We start from the raw sequence: 19149 nt of genomic DNA, 5'->3' as shown, positions 1-19149 counted from the left end.
CCTGCCAGTAATGTTTTAGAAACAAAAAAACGAGAATTGTTCTAGAGCAAAGCGCTGCAGATGCTGGAAATCAGAAATAAAAAACAAAATGCTGGAAATATTCAGCAGGCCAGGTACAGCTGTGGTGAGAGAAGCAGTATTAACGCCTCAGGTCGATGAAATATTTGTTTTTGTTAAAAAGGGATTGGAGTAAAGTCTTACTACAATTATGCAGGCACTGGTGAGCTAGGCCACACCTGGAATACTGCATCCAGTTTTGGTTTCCTTACCTAAGAAAGGATGTACTTGTCCTGGAGGGAATGCAACTAGACTGGTTCCCAGGATGAGGGGATTGTCTCCTGAAGAGAGATTGAGTATACCTAGCCTATATTCCCTAGAGTTCAGAAGAATGAAGAATGATCTAACTTAACATATGAAATTCTTGAGGCCTTGACAGGGTAGATGTTTCCCCTGGATGGGGAACCTAGAACACGGGATCACAGTCTCAGAACAAGGTGCAAGAGGTTCCCACTCTCATTTCCCCCTTATGGATGGTTCTTGACTTAAGGACAAAATAGCACAGACATAAGGTTTGGCTCAACCACAAACTCCTTGTTTATTTAAAAAAAAAAACCTCCTAGCTCCATAATACAAAGACCTCGAAACTAGTGTAAAAGGCACCACACAACACCTCAGTTGGTTAGTCCAATTTAAATCCTTCACGATTTAATCTCGGCTCCCACCTAAACACACAAAGTCACCACGACTTTATGGTACAGCAGATGGTAAATGCCGAGCTGTTCAAACCCCAGAGGGGAACTTAAAATGACTGCCACAACTATTTTACAATTTGTATTTATTTCGAGATGCGTGCCTAGAATTCAGTTGTAATAAGACCACCGAGTCTTTTAGGTTTCTTACGAAACTAAATTAAACCTTTATTAATAAAAAAAATGATTTCAAGCACACACATAGGTTTACAAATTACTACTATGATAACTCCTAGCCCCCTAGTTAATCTAACTCCCAGTTACACCTCCGTTAAGGCAACAGTAAAACACAGATTTTAAAAGACCCAGACAATGTAACATGATATCCTGAACAGTCGAATTCAAAGTGAGTGTTCTTAACTTCAGTTCGTGTAGACAGCAACTTGAGGCTGAGAGGCGGGAGGCTTTTCACACTTGTTAGATCTTGGAACGCCTTTCTCTCACACATAACCTCATGTCCTTGTATACAGTTTTCTCCCTTTTTAATGTACATCCCATTGTTCCAATATGTCTTTTCAACTATACTTTTCTATTAATAAAAATCTTTCATAGTAAAAATAAACACACTGTTTAGCTTCTTCTGGCTAAAACTCGGATTTATCCAAAAATTCAAATTTTCCCTTTACACCTCACATTCTAAAACTTCAGCCGCGTTTACCTATTTACAATTTCAAACCTAACTGCTCTTCTGATACATCAAAGCCTTCAGACCAGCTGTCTTTAATTCAATTAAGTCCCACACACACAGACATTACAATAAATTCCAATATCATTATGAAAATTATTATATTTTCCTAACAACTTATTAGAAAAGCCTTTACTGAAACAGCAAAATCCCACATTTCTACCCAAAATTTCCTCTGTTCAAACCCAACCCCCCCACCCCTCCCAAGGATTTGGTTGTTACACTTGGAGTTACTTTAAGACCTCAGCCCCAATACCCCTCGGATTTGACTTATAACTCGCAATCCTCCCAAGTGGCTTGTCCTGTCGATGTGAATTGTAGTTCTGTGAGTCAGGCTGACCCTTCCTGGTGCCCCCCCACTTGACTGTAGTGCCTAACCCTTCGATCTTGTTCTTTTTATGATGATTCTTATTGGAATATCATAAGCACATTTCCTGAATCCATCCTGCTGGTTGGTCGGTGCTTAGCACCTTTCAACCGTTTTAGTCTGTTACATGTCCTGGTCCAGACAGACTCACTTAGTGCTGATGTTATTTCCATAAATGATAAAATTGGCTCTAACAAGGTGAGGAATCTCTGGCTCCAAAGCTGATACATATGCAAAAGTTTCTTTCCTTCCTTGACTGCAGGACATGCTGTTGTGTGATGGCTGTTGTATGGGGCTGTTTGGTTGTAACTATGGTCTCCTTAATTTCTTAATTGGGTTACATGATGGCAGTCATCTTGTGCCACTGTTGTCCCCATTTTTAGCCCTTCAATTGTGTCAGCTCTTTTGCGACGTTGGAATGTCTGAAATTAACCCCTTACAGTATAGCCTGCCACTCTGTGTTTTGTGTTGAGGTTTGGCTTTTATTTGCATTTTTGGGGTTTTTAATATTTCATAAAGTCCAGTTGGAGGGGATTCCCATCCCATGAAGGGGTGGGCCATTTAGAACTGAAATGAGAGGAAAATTCTTTCTTCATAAATGCAAACATGTGGAATTCTTTATCATTGAGTTAACACAAGTGTTGTGGATGTTCAGTTGTCAAATATATTCAAGACAAGAGTCGATAGATTTTAAGGGAATTAAGAGATATGAGGATATTGCAGGAAGGTGAGTTGAGGTGAAAGATCAACCATGATCTTGTCAGATCTTCACAAAAAAACCACTCTTATTAAACTTTTGTTTTATCACAAAAGCCTTTTGCACTCTTGGGTGTTAACTTCAGCAGTTGACTGGATGGAATTGCATTAACTGACATCATTGAAGTGTTTGTCTAATTGGGCAGAATTAGCTGAATTCAAAAACCTTGAATGTTTGACATTTCTGGGCTACAATTAGTCTCAAATATTAGCCATAAAATAGGTGCCTGATATTATGAGGTCTATTCCTGAAGGGATTAAACTTTTAGTTCACTGGTGTAATATTTCCTCACACTCCACCCTACAATTTTCTTATCCTTTTTGTTCCTTTGTCTCCTGAAAGTAGTAATTTATGTTCTAGTATGAGGGAAGATTTTCCACTACCAGTGAATGTCAGGAGCATATTTTAGGAACTTGCACAACCCCCAGGCCATTATGTCCCATGTGTCAGTTGACTGGTTAGAAAATAACCAGTGGAGGGGAGTACAAATTTTCTGTTATGTAACCCTGGCATGTGCAAGCTGTGCTGAAACAAAACAGTCTCTCCTATAGCTTCATGGGTGTCAACTACTCTCTGGTACCTTACTCGAGGTTATTCTTGATCATTGAGTTTACACAATGGGCAGAATTTTGCTGCCGGCAAGCAGAGGGCGGAGCCCGCTCGCCGATGCGTAAAATGACATGGGATGACATCGGGCGGAACCCCCAATGTCATCCCGCCCCATTTAACTTTTCAGGAAGGCGGGAGCGCAGCAAAATCAGCTGTGTGTCAGCCGACCTGTCAATGGCCAATTGAGGCCATTGACAGGATCATTTAAACAATTAAAGGACCTGCTTGTCCAACCTTAAGGTTGGTGGGCAGGCCAGGAGCCCCGGCAGGAAATAGAAAAAACATGAAACCTCATCTACCGGCGGGATGAGGTTTCATGTAGGGATTTAAAAAGTTTAATAAAGTTATAGTGTAAATTATGAACATGTCCCATCTCATGTGACATTATCACATGAGGGGGACATGGTAGGGAATTTTTTTTTTTCTATTTTTAATCTTTTTCAAAGTAGAAGCGATCTCCCTGGGGCTGCACTCTGCCCCAGGAAGATGTGCGCTCTTTCATGCGCAAGCGCCAAAGAGCACACTCTCGCTTTTGGGGAATCCCCCCGCCCACACAGGAAGGCATAGCGCTTCCCGCCGGACGTCACAGGCCCGCCCACGTAAAATGGCGGCGGGGCCCACTTCTCTGGCGGGGATTGGCTCCCCGCCCACCAAAGATTGGGTCGGGCCCACCCGCCCGACAGGCAGAAAATTCTGCCCAATGAGTTCCAGTGAACTATTCAGCTGTGAAGACATCATAGCCAGTAACTATCCTATCCTGGCTTCATGCCCACACATACCCACTCTCAACAGAGATTGCCATGTAAGGATTGAGGCTGGGCAATCTTTTTATTTTCAGACCCTTCAATGAGCCCAGGAGCTGTGAAAGCCCATTGTGACACCCTACTGGTAAAAGTGCAGACGAGGGATAAAAACTGGCATCCCCCTGTTCAAATTGGAAGCCCACCATACTGGGTGGTGCATTCTCCTTCTAAGCCATCAGAGATGCTGTACTTGCATTTCATTGGAAATAGTTTCATTTGCATATCTTCGATATGTAAACTGCAACTCTGACTCTGTAATCAAACAGAATTAGGTGTGGTTGTTTTGCATGGAAAGACTGGTTGGACTGGTCTAAGACATTGAGTTTTATGCACCTGATCAACAGGGTAGATGTCATTTTATTCAGACGTAACTCAGCCAGTTGATTTGCTGGTGAAAATGTGACCTTGTCTTTGGTTTTTTTCCTAGATAAAATGATGGATGGTGGGTGTGGATGGGTATGTGGACTTGTAGCAAGTTTAGATAACATTTTAAAAAATTTTAAGTTTCTTTATAAACTAAAGACAAGTTCTTAAAAAAAATGCTTAGGAGCATATGTACAATATTTAACAAAAACAAAAAATGTCGCAAAAACTCAGCAGGCCTGACAGCATCTGTGAGGAGAGAACCATTTAACATTTCGAGTTGGTATGACCCACCTCCCCACAGATGCTGTCAGACCTGCTGAGATCTTCCAGCATTTTGTGTTTGTATTTCAAATTTCCAGCATCTGCAGTATTTTGTTTTTATCTTAGTGTACAATATTTGTGTGCCATTTATGTACCATTACAGGCCACTGATAGGACTTTCGTGGACAAGATAAACAGAAGTTTCAAAAGGAATCCGCACTTCAAAATAGACAGAAGTCTCACTCCAGTATTTACAGTGATACATTATGCAGGAAAGGTAGGAATGTTGTGTTTTCTCTCATTTCTATGAAAAGACACCAACAGAAAATGTTGGTTAACTACTGTAATACTATTCCACTAATAGCAAAGAATGCATTAGTGTGATATGTATATTTTTTCTCTTAAAAGATGGTTCTAGCTATCAGAAATGAGGAACTTTGTGTACTTTCAAAAGAAAATATTGATGAACATTACATGCAGCCTAAGATGTGTTGAATGTCATGGGTGTAGTTCAACAATGCATCTGACCATCATCATTTGGTGAGATTATTGTTATTGAATCTGCCGCCACAGAAACAAGCCACTATAGCTTCAAATCCCAGCACAAGTTTATCACAATGTAATGAGGAAAATATGTCATACAACCTGTCAGGAACACCTGAGAATTTTGGTATGTGGCATTGTTAGGGCAGTGGATAGGGGGAAGATTAGAATGCAAAAACAAGTTTCAGCTATGCAAGCCAGCAGGAAGTTTATTTTTCACTTTTCTTTTTCTTTTGCTTGCCAGGGCCCCGTGAGCCTGCTAATGCTGCTGCAAGGCATTAGTGTCATTCCTTTCCCTCCCCTCCCTCAATGGGCAACAGAAATTCAGATCCACCCTGGATCTGTGCTACCAAGATTTTCCGAGACTAGTCCCTGTGCTGTTAATATTTGTTGGTACATTTATGACATGAGTGAAATGAATGACAGAGAACCATCAGACATCCCTGATTAAGGAGATTAAAGGAAAGAGTTACTTTATTTATAATAGTGCCTTGGAACTCCCCAAAGCATTTCACAGCCAAGTAATTACTTTTCAAGGGCGGTCACAGTTATTTTGCAAGCCGACAAGGCAACCAATTTCCATACAGCAAGGTCCAACTAACGGTAGGGAGTAAGTGCCCAAGTGTTCTGCTTTTGTGTTGTTGGAGAAATCGCTTCAAATAACATGAGGAGACAGTGAGATGGAACCTTGTTCGAACGTCTTGTCCAAAAGGCAACATCTCCAGACAATGTAGCATTCCTCGAATGCTGCATTGAAGTGTTGGCCTAGATTCATGTGCTCATGTCCTTCTGCTCTGATCAGAATGCTGCCACTGAGCCAAGCTGATAATGAGAGAGGAGAGAGTACCAGCTTGTATCGGATGGCAGATTGAATTGAGGGGAGAGGAGATAGAGTGCCAGAACAAATTCTGCAGGTTGGAGACGTGGGTGCCTCTGTGAAAGTGTGAGGAGTTGACTTGTTCTGGTCAAATGTTATCTTTCAAGCATCACCATTATAACAAATTGCCTGGTCATTTGTCTCATTACTGTTTGTTGACCTTTGCTGTGCACAAATAGAATGCCACAACATTTCCAACTTTACAACCATGACTTCATTTCAGTAATGCTTCATTGACTTTGGAGCATTCTAGAGTCATGAAAGAACAAAGTTAAAGTTCTTTCATTTCTATGAACTGTACCCAGAAAGTGTAAAATACTTTGTGAATGTGTGTGGTCAGGATTGGTTCTGCAAACAATTGTTACAAACCATTACCACAAAGACTACAGTGGTTCAAGAAGATGTCCCAATACCAGGCAGCTAAAAATAGGCAGTGAATGCAGGCAGTTCAGCATCAGCCAAATCCTGAAAACATTTTTTGTTAAACAAAAAAGATCATATTCCCACCCTTCCTGTTTGGGATAATGTTCCTTTTATGCTATCAAATGTTCTTCCAATTTGATATTTTTGGAGATATCTAAGGTCATTAAATTGCTAATCTTGATTCCTGATCACGATTATCCTGTTAGAACTGTACTCTATGTACAATTGATTGAGTTTTTTGCTTCTGGTAGATTTTCTTTTCATGTTTACAGTGATTACATACGAACATACAAGAGGAGCAGGAGTAGGCCATTCAGCCCCTCGAGCCTGCTCCACCATTTGATAAGATCATGGCTGATCTGATTGTGGCCTCAACTCTGCTTTTTTGTCTACTCTGTATAACCTTTGACTCCCTTGTTAATAAGGAAGCTATTTATCTCAGCCTTAAAATTTTTCAATGACCCAGTCTCCACTGCCTCCTGGAGAAGAGAATTCTACATACTAATGACTGCCTGAGAGAAAAGAATTTCTCCTCATCTCTGCCTTAAATGGGAGACCCCTTATTTTTAAACTGTGTCCTCCAGTTCTAGTATCTGCCACAAGGGGAAACATTCTCGTGGCATCCACCCTGTCCAGTTCCCTCAGGACCTTGTATGTTTCGATAAGATCTGCTCTCGTTCTTCTAAACGCCAATGGATACAAGCCTAACCTGTCATTACCTTTCCTCACAAGATAACCCTTTCATCCCTGAAGTTAGTAGAGTGAACCTTCTCTGAACTGCTAATGTAATGATATCCTTTCTTAAGTAAGGAGACCAAAACTGTACACAGTAATCCAGATGTGGCCTCACCAGCACACCGGACAACTGACAAAACTTCCCTACTTTTTTTACTCAATTTCCCTTGCAATAAACAGCAACATTCCATTTGCCTTTCTAATCATTTGCTGTACCTGCATACTAACGTTTTGTGATTCATGTACCAAGACATCCGGATCCTTCTGTACCGCAGAGTCCTGCAATCTCTCTCTATTTAAATAATGTATTGCTTTTCTATTCCTGCCAAAATGGACAAATTCACATTTTCCCACATTATACTTCATCCACCCAATTTTTGCCCACTCGTTTAACCTATCTATAACCCTTTGCAAATTCCTTATGTTCTTTTCCCCTTAGTCTCCTACCTATCTTTGTGTCATCAGCAAATTTAGCAGCCATACATTCTGTCCCTTCATCTAAGCAATTAATATAGATTATAAATAATTGAGGCCCCAGCACTAATCCCTGTGGCACTCCGCTAGTTACAGCTTGCCAATCTAAAAAAAAAACATTTATCCCTACTACTTGTTTCCTGTTAGCTAACCAGTCCTCTATCCATGCTAAAATGTCACCCCCTACACCATGAGCTCTTATTTTGTGTAGTAACCTTTGGTGTGGAACCTTATCAAATGTCTTTTGGAAATCCAAGTACACCACATCTACAGGCTCCCCATCTCAGCCAAGGTATTTCTGAACAATTTTAATGGCGAGTAGCAATATCTTTATTATCAATTCAAAAACTAAATTGTCATGACTGTCACTGCAAATCATTTGCAGATTTCCACGTTGTATGCTATCATATTCCATTGCACTTCAGTTAAAATTTTGCCTTCTCATTTTTCTTTCAAGTTTGGAAAGTTTATTGTCTTATGTATTTGGTGATATTTTGTTTTTTAATTCATATCTGCGACAAAGGGAGCAAGATTGTGAGTAAATAATGGACCCTGAAGAAACAGTTGACCAATTTTTTTCCCTTATTCTGTCATTTTTAAGAAGTGTAGGGAAATCCATTTTTGAATCTAGTAATTGTTTTTTAAATGATTAGATTTGTTCTGTGCATTTATGCCTAATTTTGTATTTGTTTCTAAATTTGTAATAATATCTGATATTGCCTACACAGGTCCAATATAATGCATCGGGGTTTCTGGAGAAAAACAGAGACACAATCCCAGCAAGTATCCGAGGGCTGTTCATTAATAGTATAACTCCACTGCTAAGTATACTTTTTGCAGGTAAATATTAAGACGAGCATTTTACACCAAGCTGTGTAGGGAAATGCATTGGCCAGCATTGCTTCAATAAAGTGGTTTGAAGTTGTGTCTCTCTCTGTACTGGATGTTAGAAACTTGCAACAATCAGAATTATATTTCATAACCAAAACAAACCTATGTTTTGATGAATGCAAACCAATGACTTGCATTCGTATAATGCCTTTAATGTATAAAATCATCCCCCATGCATAATCAGACCAAATGAATGTGCAGGCAAAGAATGAAATATCGGAATCACAGAATCTCACAGTGCAGAAGAAACCCTTCGGCCCAACGAGCCTGCACCGACACGTGAGAAACACCTGACCTACCTAATCCCATTTACCAGCACTTGGCCCACAGCCTTGAATGTTATGATGTGCCAAGTGCTCATCCAGGTACTTTTTAAAGGATGTGAGGCAACCCGCCTCCACCACCCTCCCAAGCAGCGCATTCCAGACCATCACCACCCTCTGGGTAAAAAAGTTTTTCCTCACATCCCCCTAAACCTCCTGCCCCTCACCTTGAACTTATGTCCCCTCATGACTGACCCTTCAACTAAGGGGAACAGCTGCTCCCTATCCACCCTGTCCATGCCCCTCATAATCTTGTACACAAGGCGTCACTAAAAGCTTGAAGGCCTAGATAGCTAAATGCATGGGCACTGTTGGTGAGGAAGATTGAGTGGGGATGCACAAGAGGCCATGGTTAGACATTCACAGAGTTCTCAGGGTTATCGAATCATAGAATGATTACAGCAAGGAGGCCATTTCCCCAGGGTTTCCATGCTGGTTCTCTGGAAGAGCAATTTAGCCAGTCCCATTCCCCTGCTCTTTGCCTGTAGCCCTGCAAATTTTTCCCTTCAGGTGCTTAGCCAATTCCCATTTGAAAGCAATTATTGAACCTGTCTCTACCACACACTCAGGCAGTGTATTCTGGAATGTAACCATTCGCAGAATAAAATGTTTTGCCTCATGTCTCTGTTGGTCTTTTGCTATTCACCTTAAATTGGTGCCCTCTGGCTCTCAACCTTCTGCCAATGGGAACAGTTTCTCTCCATCTAGTGTGTCTAGAGCCCTCTTAATTTGAGCACCTTTATTAAATCTCCTCTCAACCTTCTCCTCCAAGAACAACCCCAGTTTCTCCAATCTATCCATGTAACTGAAGTCCCTCATTCTTGAAACCATTCTTGTAAATCCTTTCTGCACCTTCTCTAAAGCGATCATATCCTTCCTAAAATGTGGTGTCCAGAATTGGATGCGGTACTCCAGTTGAGACCAACCCAGTGGTATATAAATGTTCATCATAACTTCTGTGCTTATCGACTCTATGCCTCTATTTATAAACACCAGGTTGCTGTATACCTGTTTAACCTCTTTCCCAACCTACCCTGCCAACTTCAATGATTTGTGCACATATACACCTAGGCCTCTCTGTTCCTGCACCCCCATTAAAATTGTATCCTTTATTTTATATTGCTTCTTCTCATTCTTCCTACCAAAATGTATCACCTCACATTGCTGTGCATTAAATTTCACCTGCCATGAGTCCGCCCATTCCACAAGCCTGTCTGGCCTCTTGAAGTACCTCAGTATCTTCCTCACAGTTCACAATATTGCCAGTTATGTGTCATCCGCAAATTTTGAAATTGTGTTCTGTATGCCAAGTCAAATCATTAATATATGACAGGAAAAGCAGTGGTTCTGATACTGACCCCTGGGGAACCCCACTTATACCTTTCTTCAGTCTGTGAGACAACCATTCACCATTATTCAGTCAACTATGTATCCATGCTGTCACTGTCTATAATGTGGCACATTATCAAACATCTTTTAGAAGTCCATGTATGCCACATCAGCCCTCTCTGTTACGTCATCTAAAAACTCAGTCAAGTTAATTAAACAAGATTTAACGAATCCATGCTGGTTTTTCTTAATTAATCCATGCTTGTTCAAACTACTGTTAATTTCCTCCCAGATTATTTTTTCTTAAAGTTTTCCCACCACCAGGATTAAACTGACTGGCCTGTAGTTTCTGGGTCTATTTTTGCGCCCTTTTTTGAACATTTGCAATTCTCCAATCCTCTGGCACCACCCCTGTATCTATGGAGGATTGGAAGATTATGGCCAGCACTTTGCAACATTGGAAGGAGTGAAACCATGAAGGGATTTAAAAATTAGGATGAGAATTTAGACACTAGAATCAGAAGCACTATCTCAGGATTTGTAGATGACACCAAACTGGGTGGTGTAGTTAATGCAAAGGAAGGCAAAGGACAGGAAGACATTGGTAAACTTGCAGAATGAGCATGTGATTGGGAAAAGAATTTCGATATAGGTAAGAGTGAGATAGAGCACTTTTGTTGGAAGAATATGGAGGCCACATACTGCACAGCAACAGGAGTCTGGATGGGGCAGAGGAGGACAGAGGGTTCTGGGGGGGGACAGATATGCAAATCACTAAAAGTAGCAGCACAGGTTAATAAAGCTATATTTTTTTTAAAAACCAAGCACTGGGGCCGTTTGATACAGCAGTTGCAGAGAAAAATGTTTCCACCTTTTGGGAGAAGTCCCTAAGCTTGAGGTCATAAATCTAAGATGGTCACTAATAAATCCAATTTAGAATTTGGGAGAAACTTCTTTACCCAAAGAGTGGCAAGAATGTGGAACGTGCTACCACAAAGAGTATTTAGGCAAATGGAATTGATGCATTTAAGGGAAAGCTGGATAAGCACATGAAGGAGAAAGGGTTGGAAGGATGCGATGATAGTGAAGTAGGGTGGAAGGAACCCCACATGGGACATAAACACTGCATAGCAGGTGGACCAAATGACCTCTTTCTGTGCTGCACACTTGGTGTAAGGCGATGTAAGTTTGAGGCTTTAGTGGATCATGAGCCATCATAGAGCAACTGGCACATGACAAGCCATGTGCAGCAGACTTTTGAACCAGCTGAAGTTTATGGAGAATAAAGAATGGAAGGCCAGCCAGAAGAACATTGGAATAGCTGAATCTGGGTGCCCCTGTGACATACTTGCACAGAAATGTGATGAAATAGAAGAACTTTGGCACAGCTCTGCAGAAGGGGGCATGGAGGTTTGATTTTCCCCAACCTGCTGAGGTACCAATTGGGGCCTGCTGTGTGTGGGCAGATCTTTGTGTCAGAGTTGAGACGAAGATCTCAGAATGTGCCATCCACCTGCCTTCAGTTATCGGATAGGCATGGCCTGTTAGACCAGGAAAGAAGAAAAACGGGAAGGGAGGGCGAATCGGAACATGGATTATCCTGGGAAATAAATTAAATAACACTACATTTTTGTGCATGAATATGTATATTAATGTAATTTTTTTTCCCACTTAATCTGATGACACTGACACATTATTTTTTATTTTTAGCTACTGTCTCAAGGACAGGAACCTTAATGGCCCAGCAAAGAACAAGAGTAAGTTATTTTGAGACTTTTTTATAGAATAGCAATGGAGTTACTCATTTTACAGCAAACTTAATATTTAATGAATCAAGAATAAAATCTGATATTTTTAGCTTGATTTTATTTATTTAGAGTTCTTTTTAAACTGTAATGCATTTTGAAAATTTGAAATAATTGTAATAAATCACACTGAACCTGATGCCCTCTACACCCAAATCCTGAAGTCTGCACCCGATGAGCAAAGTTTCATGCCAGGAGTGTTAATTTGCCAAATGTACGATTTTAAAGTAATTAATTCTGAATAGTGTGGATTCATTTAAAGCCATTTAATCTGAAATTCCAAGACGGGTGGATAATCTGCCTGAAGTAGAAGGCAATTTATTTAACCTGTAAATGTGGTGCTATTTCTCTTAAAGCTGAGATCAGTTGCATTTAAAAGTGGCAAAAATGTTGCTATATTTTTCTTAGCATGTTCTAGGAATCAATCCTTTTCTGTCTTACAACAGTTTTTGGTCTAGGGCACCACCGACTGCTCTCACTTTTTTCTGTGGGCCTCACATGTAAATGGGAGATGTACCAGAATCACAAAGGGCTCCACTCCATTCAAGTGCAGTTGATATGTGACTGTGCCCAAAATATCATGTTGGTGAATGCGCATTATCCTGGCAGCGGCCTTCATCCTGAGGTAGTCAGCTATTTCCGATATTTCAACAATCTTATCTACCTCCTCTTTAAATAATTTCAGTGATCTAGCCTCCACAACTCTCTGGGTTAGAGAATTCCAGACATTCACTACCCTCTGAGAGAAGAAATTCCTTCGCATCTCAGTTTTAAATGAGTGTCTCCTTATTCTCTAACTATGTCCCCTAGTTTGAGATCCCCTCTCTAGTGGAAACAGCTTCTCAACATCTACCCTGTCAAGCTCCCTCAGAGCCTTGTACGTTTCAATAAGGTCACTCCTCGTTCTTCTAAACGCCAATGAATAAAGGCCTAACCTGTTTAGCCGTTCTTGATGAGCCAACCCCTTTATCCCAGGAATCAGCCTAGTGAATTTCTTTTGAACTGCCTCCAATGCCAGTATATCCTTTCTTAAATAGGAAGCATTTACGACCTTTCACTCCGGATGGCTGCCAATGAGTGCCCACTGAGACTCGGTTCAGTTAGGACATCACCAGTGCTGCACTATTCCCCTCCTTTCTATCCATTTGATGTGCAATAAAAGCCACTAACAAAGAAGCATTCCATGACAACTTTATTCAACACATCCAATAATAACAAAAATAAACTCTTCAACCTTGTTCACCCCTCTTATTGCCTGCCTTGTGTGTGCCTTTGCCTGGCCTAGTGCTCCAATACAGTCCTACTCCAGGAGCTGCAGTATAGATGGTGGAAGGCTGCTTATTTTCAGAGGAAGAGACTGCAGGTGGCCTTGCAGGATGACCATGAGCAGCTTCAGGCTTTGAGGACCAGGTTTGGACTGCAACAGCTCGACGTGGGTGGCAGCAGTCTGGGCTGGCTGGCTGAAAGGCAACAGCAAGGGCACTGCTAGAGTGACAGTGGTGGGAACACAATACTGTAATCCTGACAGAGAACAGCGGGGTTTGTACTGGAGTTGAACATCAATCCTAGGAACCTGCTGAAGGAAAGATTGTTGGAGTCTGCGTGCCCCTTTGAACACTAATACCCGCAGTTATGATATCAGAGTCTGCAATACAACAAGCATAGATGTCATGACTTCCGTCTCAGCTTCCACTGTAGCACTGAGACACTGGGAGGCTTCCACCTGTGCTGCAGTAGAAGTTGAGGCCTCGGCCACCTGACACTGAATCACGGGTAGATCTGCATGTATTATCATGGAGTTAGCCCCCATTTCCACACTGGGAAGAATGAATTCCAGGCTCTGCAATGCCACGTGCCATGTTGAAGCCCAACTCCTCCATGTTTTTAGACCATGACAACAGTCTAGCTGTGTCAAGCCTCTGGTTATACATGCCTGTCAGCATTCTTCCGTATGCCTCCCCATTGACAGCCTCATCTGACTCCCCCGTAGCAGAAGTCCTCTGTGACTCTGACCTCCAAGGAGCTGGCACACAAACTACCCTCTCTCTCTGGCCTGGCTGCAGCCACTCATGTCCAGTAACTCACCACATGCAACTACCCTCTAATTTCCATGCAGTGCCACTACCTGAGCTGGCGGATGCGAGTATCAGATCAATTGACAGTGCCTCCTCATTGAAGATGTGGTACAATTCTCATGCTTCCTCCATGAGCCTGCAGAGACTGGTCAGGTGGAAATACTTGGATAATACTTCAGAAAGGATAAATTCAGAAGGAGAGGGTCGAGGTGAGGGAAAGGAGATAAGATGAAAAGCACCCAATACTTGGCCAGGCTATCTGCAACTTGTACTTCATGCTAGACAGCAGGACGAGGGTGAGGTGGGATTTGAGAAGGGCCTTAAGGCCGAATATACCATCATCCTGAAGAAACAGTCTCAGTGACAGCCGGCCAGATTATGCTGAGCGTAGTCCCCTTCAGCTGGCTTATGTGATGCAGGCATGCCTGTCCCCCTCCAGTCATGTGGAATTGTGGTTATGGATCACCTTGTCCTGCAAGAGAGAGAGAGACAAATGTCAGTGAGTGTGTTGCAATGTTGCTTGGGTGATATGCTTGTCATAGCTGAATAGCTGGAGGATGTGGAAGTTATAGATGGTGGTTGTGAGGCTGTCAGCATTGGAAGGTGTGAGGGTGAGGTGGTGCATCTGAATGTTAGCCCCTAGCATTGAGGACTCAGGCCTGTTGCTGGGTGAGCAGTGTGGCTGTAGTGCATTAGACCATAAAATGTAGGAGCAGAACTAGGCCATTTGGCCCATCGAGCCTGCTCTACCATTCAATGAGATCCTGGTTGATCTGATAAGCCTCAACTCCACTTTCCTGCCTTTTCCCCATAACCTTTGATTCCCTTACCGATTAAAAATCTGTCTATCTCAGCCTTGAATATACTTAACGACCCAGCCTCTACAGCCCTCTGCAGTAAAGAATTCCACAGATTCATTACCCTGAGAGAAGAAATTCCTTCTCATCTCTGCTCTAAATGGGTGCCCCCCCAACCCATTACTGTAAAATTATGCCCTCTGGGCCTGGACTCTCCTACAAGGGGAAACAGTCTCTCAGCATCTACTCTGTCAAGCTCCCTAAGAATTTTATATGTTTCAATAAGGTCACCTCTCATTCTTCTAAACTCCAATGAGTACAGGTCCAACCAACTCAATCTCTTCTCATAAGAAAATCCCTCCATACCCGGGATCAACCTAGTGAACCTTTTCTGGACTGCCTCCAATGCCAGTATATCTTTCCTTAGATAAGGGGACCAAAATTGTTCACAGTATTCTAGGTGTGGTCCAACTAGTGGGCAGTGTGCAGGTTTGTTGATGTGATGGGCAGGAGATATCCTTTGAAGGTGCATTCACTGACCTTGGCCACCCACATAAGGCCATTGAACTTTTTCTTTTTCAGCTGTCAGGCCCTCAGGGCCAGACTTTTGTGAGTTGACCTTCCAAATCATCTACTCCCATTTCCTTCTCAGTGTTCCTTGAGGGCCTCCTGAACCTGTGGAAACATGGCCTCTGCTCCAGTCGACCTCCCTGATTGAGGCCACTGCATCCTAGAACCTGAGGAACACTCTCTCGCCTGGTGCTCCATTGACTGTCCTTCTCTTTGAAGCCATTTGCATTTCAGACAGTTGGCGGTAGTTTCTGTGTAATGAGAGCAGCTCCCCTTTGAGGGGCAGGCTAACTGAAACTCATGCTAACCAAGCCTGGCGTTGCAACCACTGTCGATTGCTCAGGCAGCCAGTAGCACAGTTTGCGCTCGGCTGAATGCTGCAATCATTTGAATGAGGAGGCAGCACAAAGTTTGCATGCTGCCTGCCTCAACAGGACCGGCCATGGGCTCACCGTGAATTGTGCTACCCATCCCTGAAATCGGGAATTATCCAGTTTTTAGCCCATGAATCCTACATGTTTTCAAGGGTAGGCATTCGAACCATATTGGTCATTTTAAAGGTAATTAGTCCTGAATTGAAGTGTAGAGCTCCACTTCGTTTTTGGGTGTTTCAGATGCGTGCTGTGTAGAAAGGAGGAGCGGAAACTATATTTGTACAGGGCTGGTGATGCAATTTAGGGCAGATCTGTTAGCTGCTTCTCTACTTGAGTTACACTCCTTACTGCAGTATTAAATTGTGGAAAGAGGAATGATAAGAACAAAATAAAAGTGAACAAGGACATAGAGAAAAGAATATGAAAAAGTCAGTTTAAAAGTCTGAATTAAAATCAAAAACCAAGACCAAGCGGAGGAAAGTGTGAAAAATACACGAGCTTGCACTTCACAAGAAAGACTTGCAATGATATCGTGGCTTTCACAACCTCAGGATGTCTAAGTGCTTTACAGTCAGTGAACTGCTTTTGCACTTTCTTCAGTTGTAGGAATATTTATATAGTGCTTTTAAATTGTTATGACCGATGCAGTTGGTAAAGCGAAGTTATTTAAAAACCCCAGAGGGAAACTTTAAACAACTGTCATAACCTATAATTTTAAGTGTTATGTTTGAGATGCGACTCTAAATTCAGGAATCAGACCACCAGTTTTTGAGGTTTTACAGTAAACTAATTGAAGCATTTTATCAATTTACACAGGTTAAAATATATACACATGGCTTCAAATTACTGCTATCATAATTTTTAACAAATCCCCCAAGCCAATCTCCATTAAAGCAACAGCAACCCATAGACTTAACCAGACACCAGGCGAAGCATTTTCACCTTATGAATTCAAAATGAGGCTCTTTGCACTTTGGAGCCAGTTGCAGGCTTGCAGCTGCCTTTTGATCTCACATTGCCTCTGCTCTGCACACCCAAAAACTGCTGAAGTTATACCGACTGCCACTGATTAAATTCAAATTCTCATTGTCTCCCAGCCTCTTTGAACTTCACCTTTAAACAACGAAACCCCTTTCATAATACCAATTTTATTAGTAATATAAACATATTGCTTTGTAGCTGCTAGAAAGGCGTCAGTTTTCACCCCACTTCTTGAATGCTGTATGCAAAAAATGCAAATGCACGCTATCTCTCTTCCATATCGAAATTAGTACCCAGCAAAGCACCCAGACTAGTTGGCTTTAATCCAATTAAGACACACCCAAAGACTAAAGATCTATTTTAAAAGAAAAATATTTTCCGCAATATTATATACATTAATAGCTTCATGACATAAATATATAAAATTTCTTAAGGTCCTTAGAGGGAGAAAAGCTAAAGCTAGTAAAATAAAGGAGCAGATAAGCCATAGTGCTAAATTTGGGCAATAGTTTGATTGGAAAAATGCACCCTAAGGTGGCTATTAAAGGTGGTGAGGAAGACATGTAGAAGTTCAGGAAGGGAATTATAGAGATGAAGGCCATCATGTGAAGGCTCTGCTGCCAGTCAGCATTTCTTGCATTACAACAGTGCTACACTTCAAACAGTACTTTATTGGGTGTAAAGCACTTTGAGATGTTCTGAGTAATACCCCTGCTAAGCTGCAGGAGTGCGGCCATTCATCAGCCTGCAAGGTACTGTGATGATCCTTCCCGGGGAAGGGTTGGATGTAGGATCTGCTGGCAACCAAGAGGAAAAAAAAAAGATGTCAGTACGGACATGAATTATCCCAATCCTGGAGATAAAGAAATCCATCAACTCCTTGCACTTGGCTTTAGAGGTGAGGATGGGAAGAGCGGAAAAAAGTTTCTGGGGAAAAATCCAGAGAATGAGAAAAGCTCACAGGAAGATTACGTGATTAAATACCGCGTGCATGCAGCTGCACAAAAAACATTAAAGGGACCATGCACTGGAAAAAAAACTGGCCGTGCACAACAATTAAATTTTAAAGGACACATTTGCCCTGAGGTTTGAAAGGCGCAGCATAAATGCAAGTCTTTTCTTTTACATTTTAATGTCAGGGCCAGGGACTGGATGAAAGTTTTAATGGCCAGACTTGGAGGACCAAAGAGTATAGCGGGATGGGGGGGAGCAGTGAGGGGAAATGATGGAGATTACCGAATTAGGCTGAGGTGACACCATGGATCGGTTTGAAAACAGTGCTTCCAGGGACATAAAACCAATGTAGGGCATTGAGGAAAGGAGTAATGGATAATCTGGGCTTTATGCAGGACTTGATAGGACACAAGCAGGAGAGTTTTGAACAAGATGGAGTTTACAACAGCTGGGAAGAAAGAAAGAAGGACATTGGAAAAACTGAGTCTGGAGATTACAGAGCCTTGGTAAGGCTTCCATGGTACAATGGGTGAAGCAGGAGACAAGGTTGGGTGACGTTGCAGAGATGGAAGTTGGCAGTCTGCAGAATGGATGGGAATTGAAGCACCACAGTGCGTCAGACAGGATGTCTCAAAGTTTTGCAGAGTCTTCTTGATTGAAACCACAGCATTTAAGTCTGGTTGAGTTGTGGTACAGCATCATACAGAGTTCTAGCTTAACCATTTGGAGAGATTTGAAGAACTCTGGTACCTGTCAATTTAACTTGTAATTTTGATAATTTCAATGATCTTGAGATGTGAGAAACCCTGTCAACCAGGTAGTGTTGGCCTGAAGTCATATGTGTGCCAGACCAGGTAGGGATAGGCCAGTTCCTTTCCAGAGGACTATGCTTTTATGGCCAGCAGTTTTCTGGGCCAATAGGGTGGAATTTGAACTGACTCCTGGTCTCTGGGTTACTAGCCCAGTAACATCATAACTAGGGTGTCAACTTGCAGGTTTCATCACATGGCCAGCCAACTCCACTAACCTACCCCCATACTTTCCCAATTTCCCAGCCAACATATCTATCCACCCCAAATAGAGATGTATCATTCCTAAGCCAATTTGGAAGTGAATGATTCTTCTCATCCAGTTGAATGATGAACTGCTTTTTTTTTTGGATCTCTAACATTTTATTATAACTAATAAATGGAAGTGGTCAAAGATTGTTGGGGGGGGGATAAATAATTCCTCTATAATTTTTCTCCTGGGTTACTCATAACAGTGTCCTGGAGATTAATCTTTAATTCTTGAAGACACCAGGATAATCCAGGACATCTGATAATCCAAAATACAGTACCTTTATGTTGTCCTGTGTGTTAGTTTGTAGAACAACTATTACTTTTGGTTGATATTCTACAT

The 19149-nt window shown here is 41.9% G+C and overlaps 1 protein-coding gene across 1 annotated transcript in view; it reads left to right on the top strand.

The window, feature by feature from the left end:
- The window catches only part of LOC144685914 (myosin-IIIb), a 174377-nt gene that overhangs the window by 97518 nt on the left and 57710 nt on the right, over positions 1 to 19149 (top strand). Inside the window, exons 14-16 of the mRNA XM_078550934.1 lie at positions 4761 to 4874; positions 8378 to 8489; positions 11903 to 11949. Coding sequence (XP_078407060.1) covers positions 4761 to 4874; positions 8378 to 8489; positions 11903 to 11949 — 273 coding nt within the window. The remainder of the gene's footprint in view (positions 1 to 4760; positions 4875 to 8377; positions 8490 to 11902; positions 11950 to 19149) is intronic.

The sequence above is a fragment of the Cetorhinus maximus genome, chromosome 1 (genome assembly GCF_964194155.1).
Source record: "Cetorhinus maximus chromosome 1, sCetMax3.hap1.1, whole genome shotgun sequence".
In the NCBI taxonomy this organism is placed as follows: domain Eukaryota; kingdom Metazoa; phylum Chordata; class Chondrichthyes; order Lamniformes; family Cetorhinidae; genus Cetorhinus; species Cetorhinus maximus.
The sequence above is the reverse complement of the archived record's forward strand: the minus strand, read 5'-3'. Positions and strand labels throughout refer to the sequence as shown.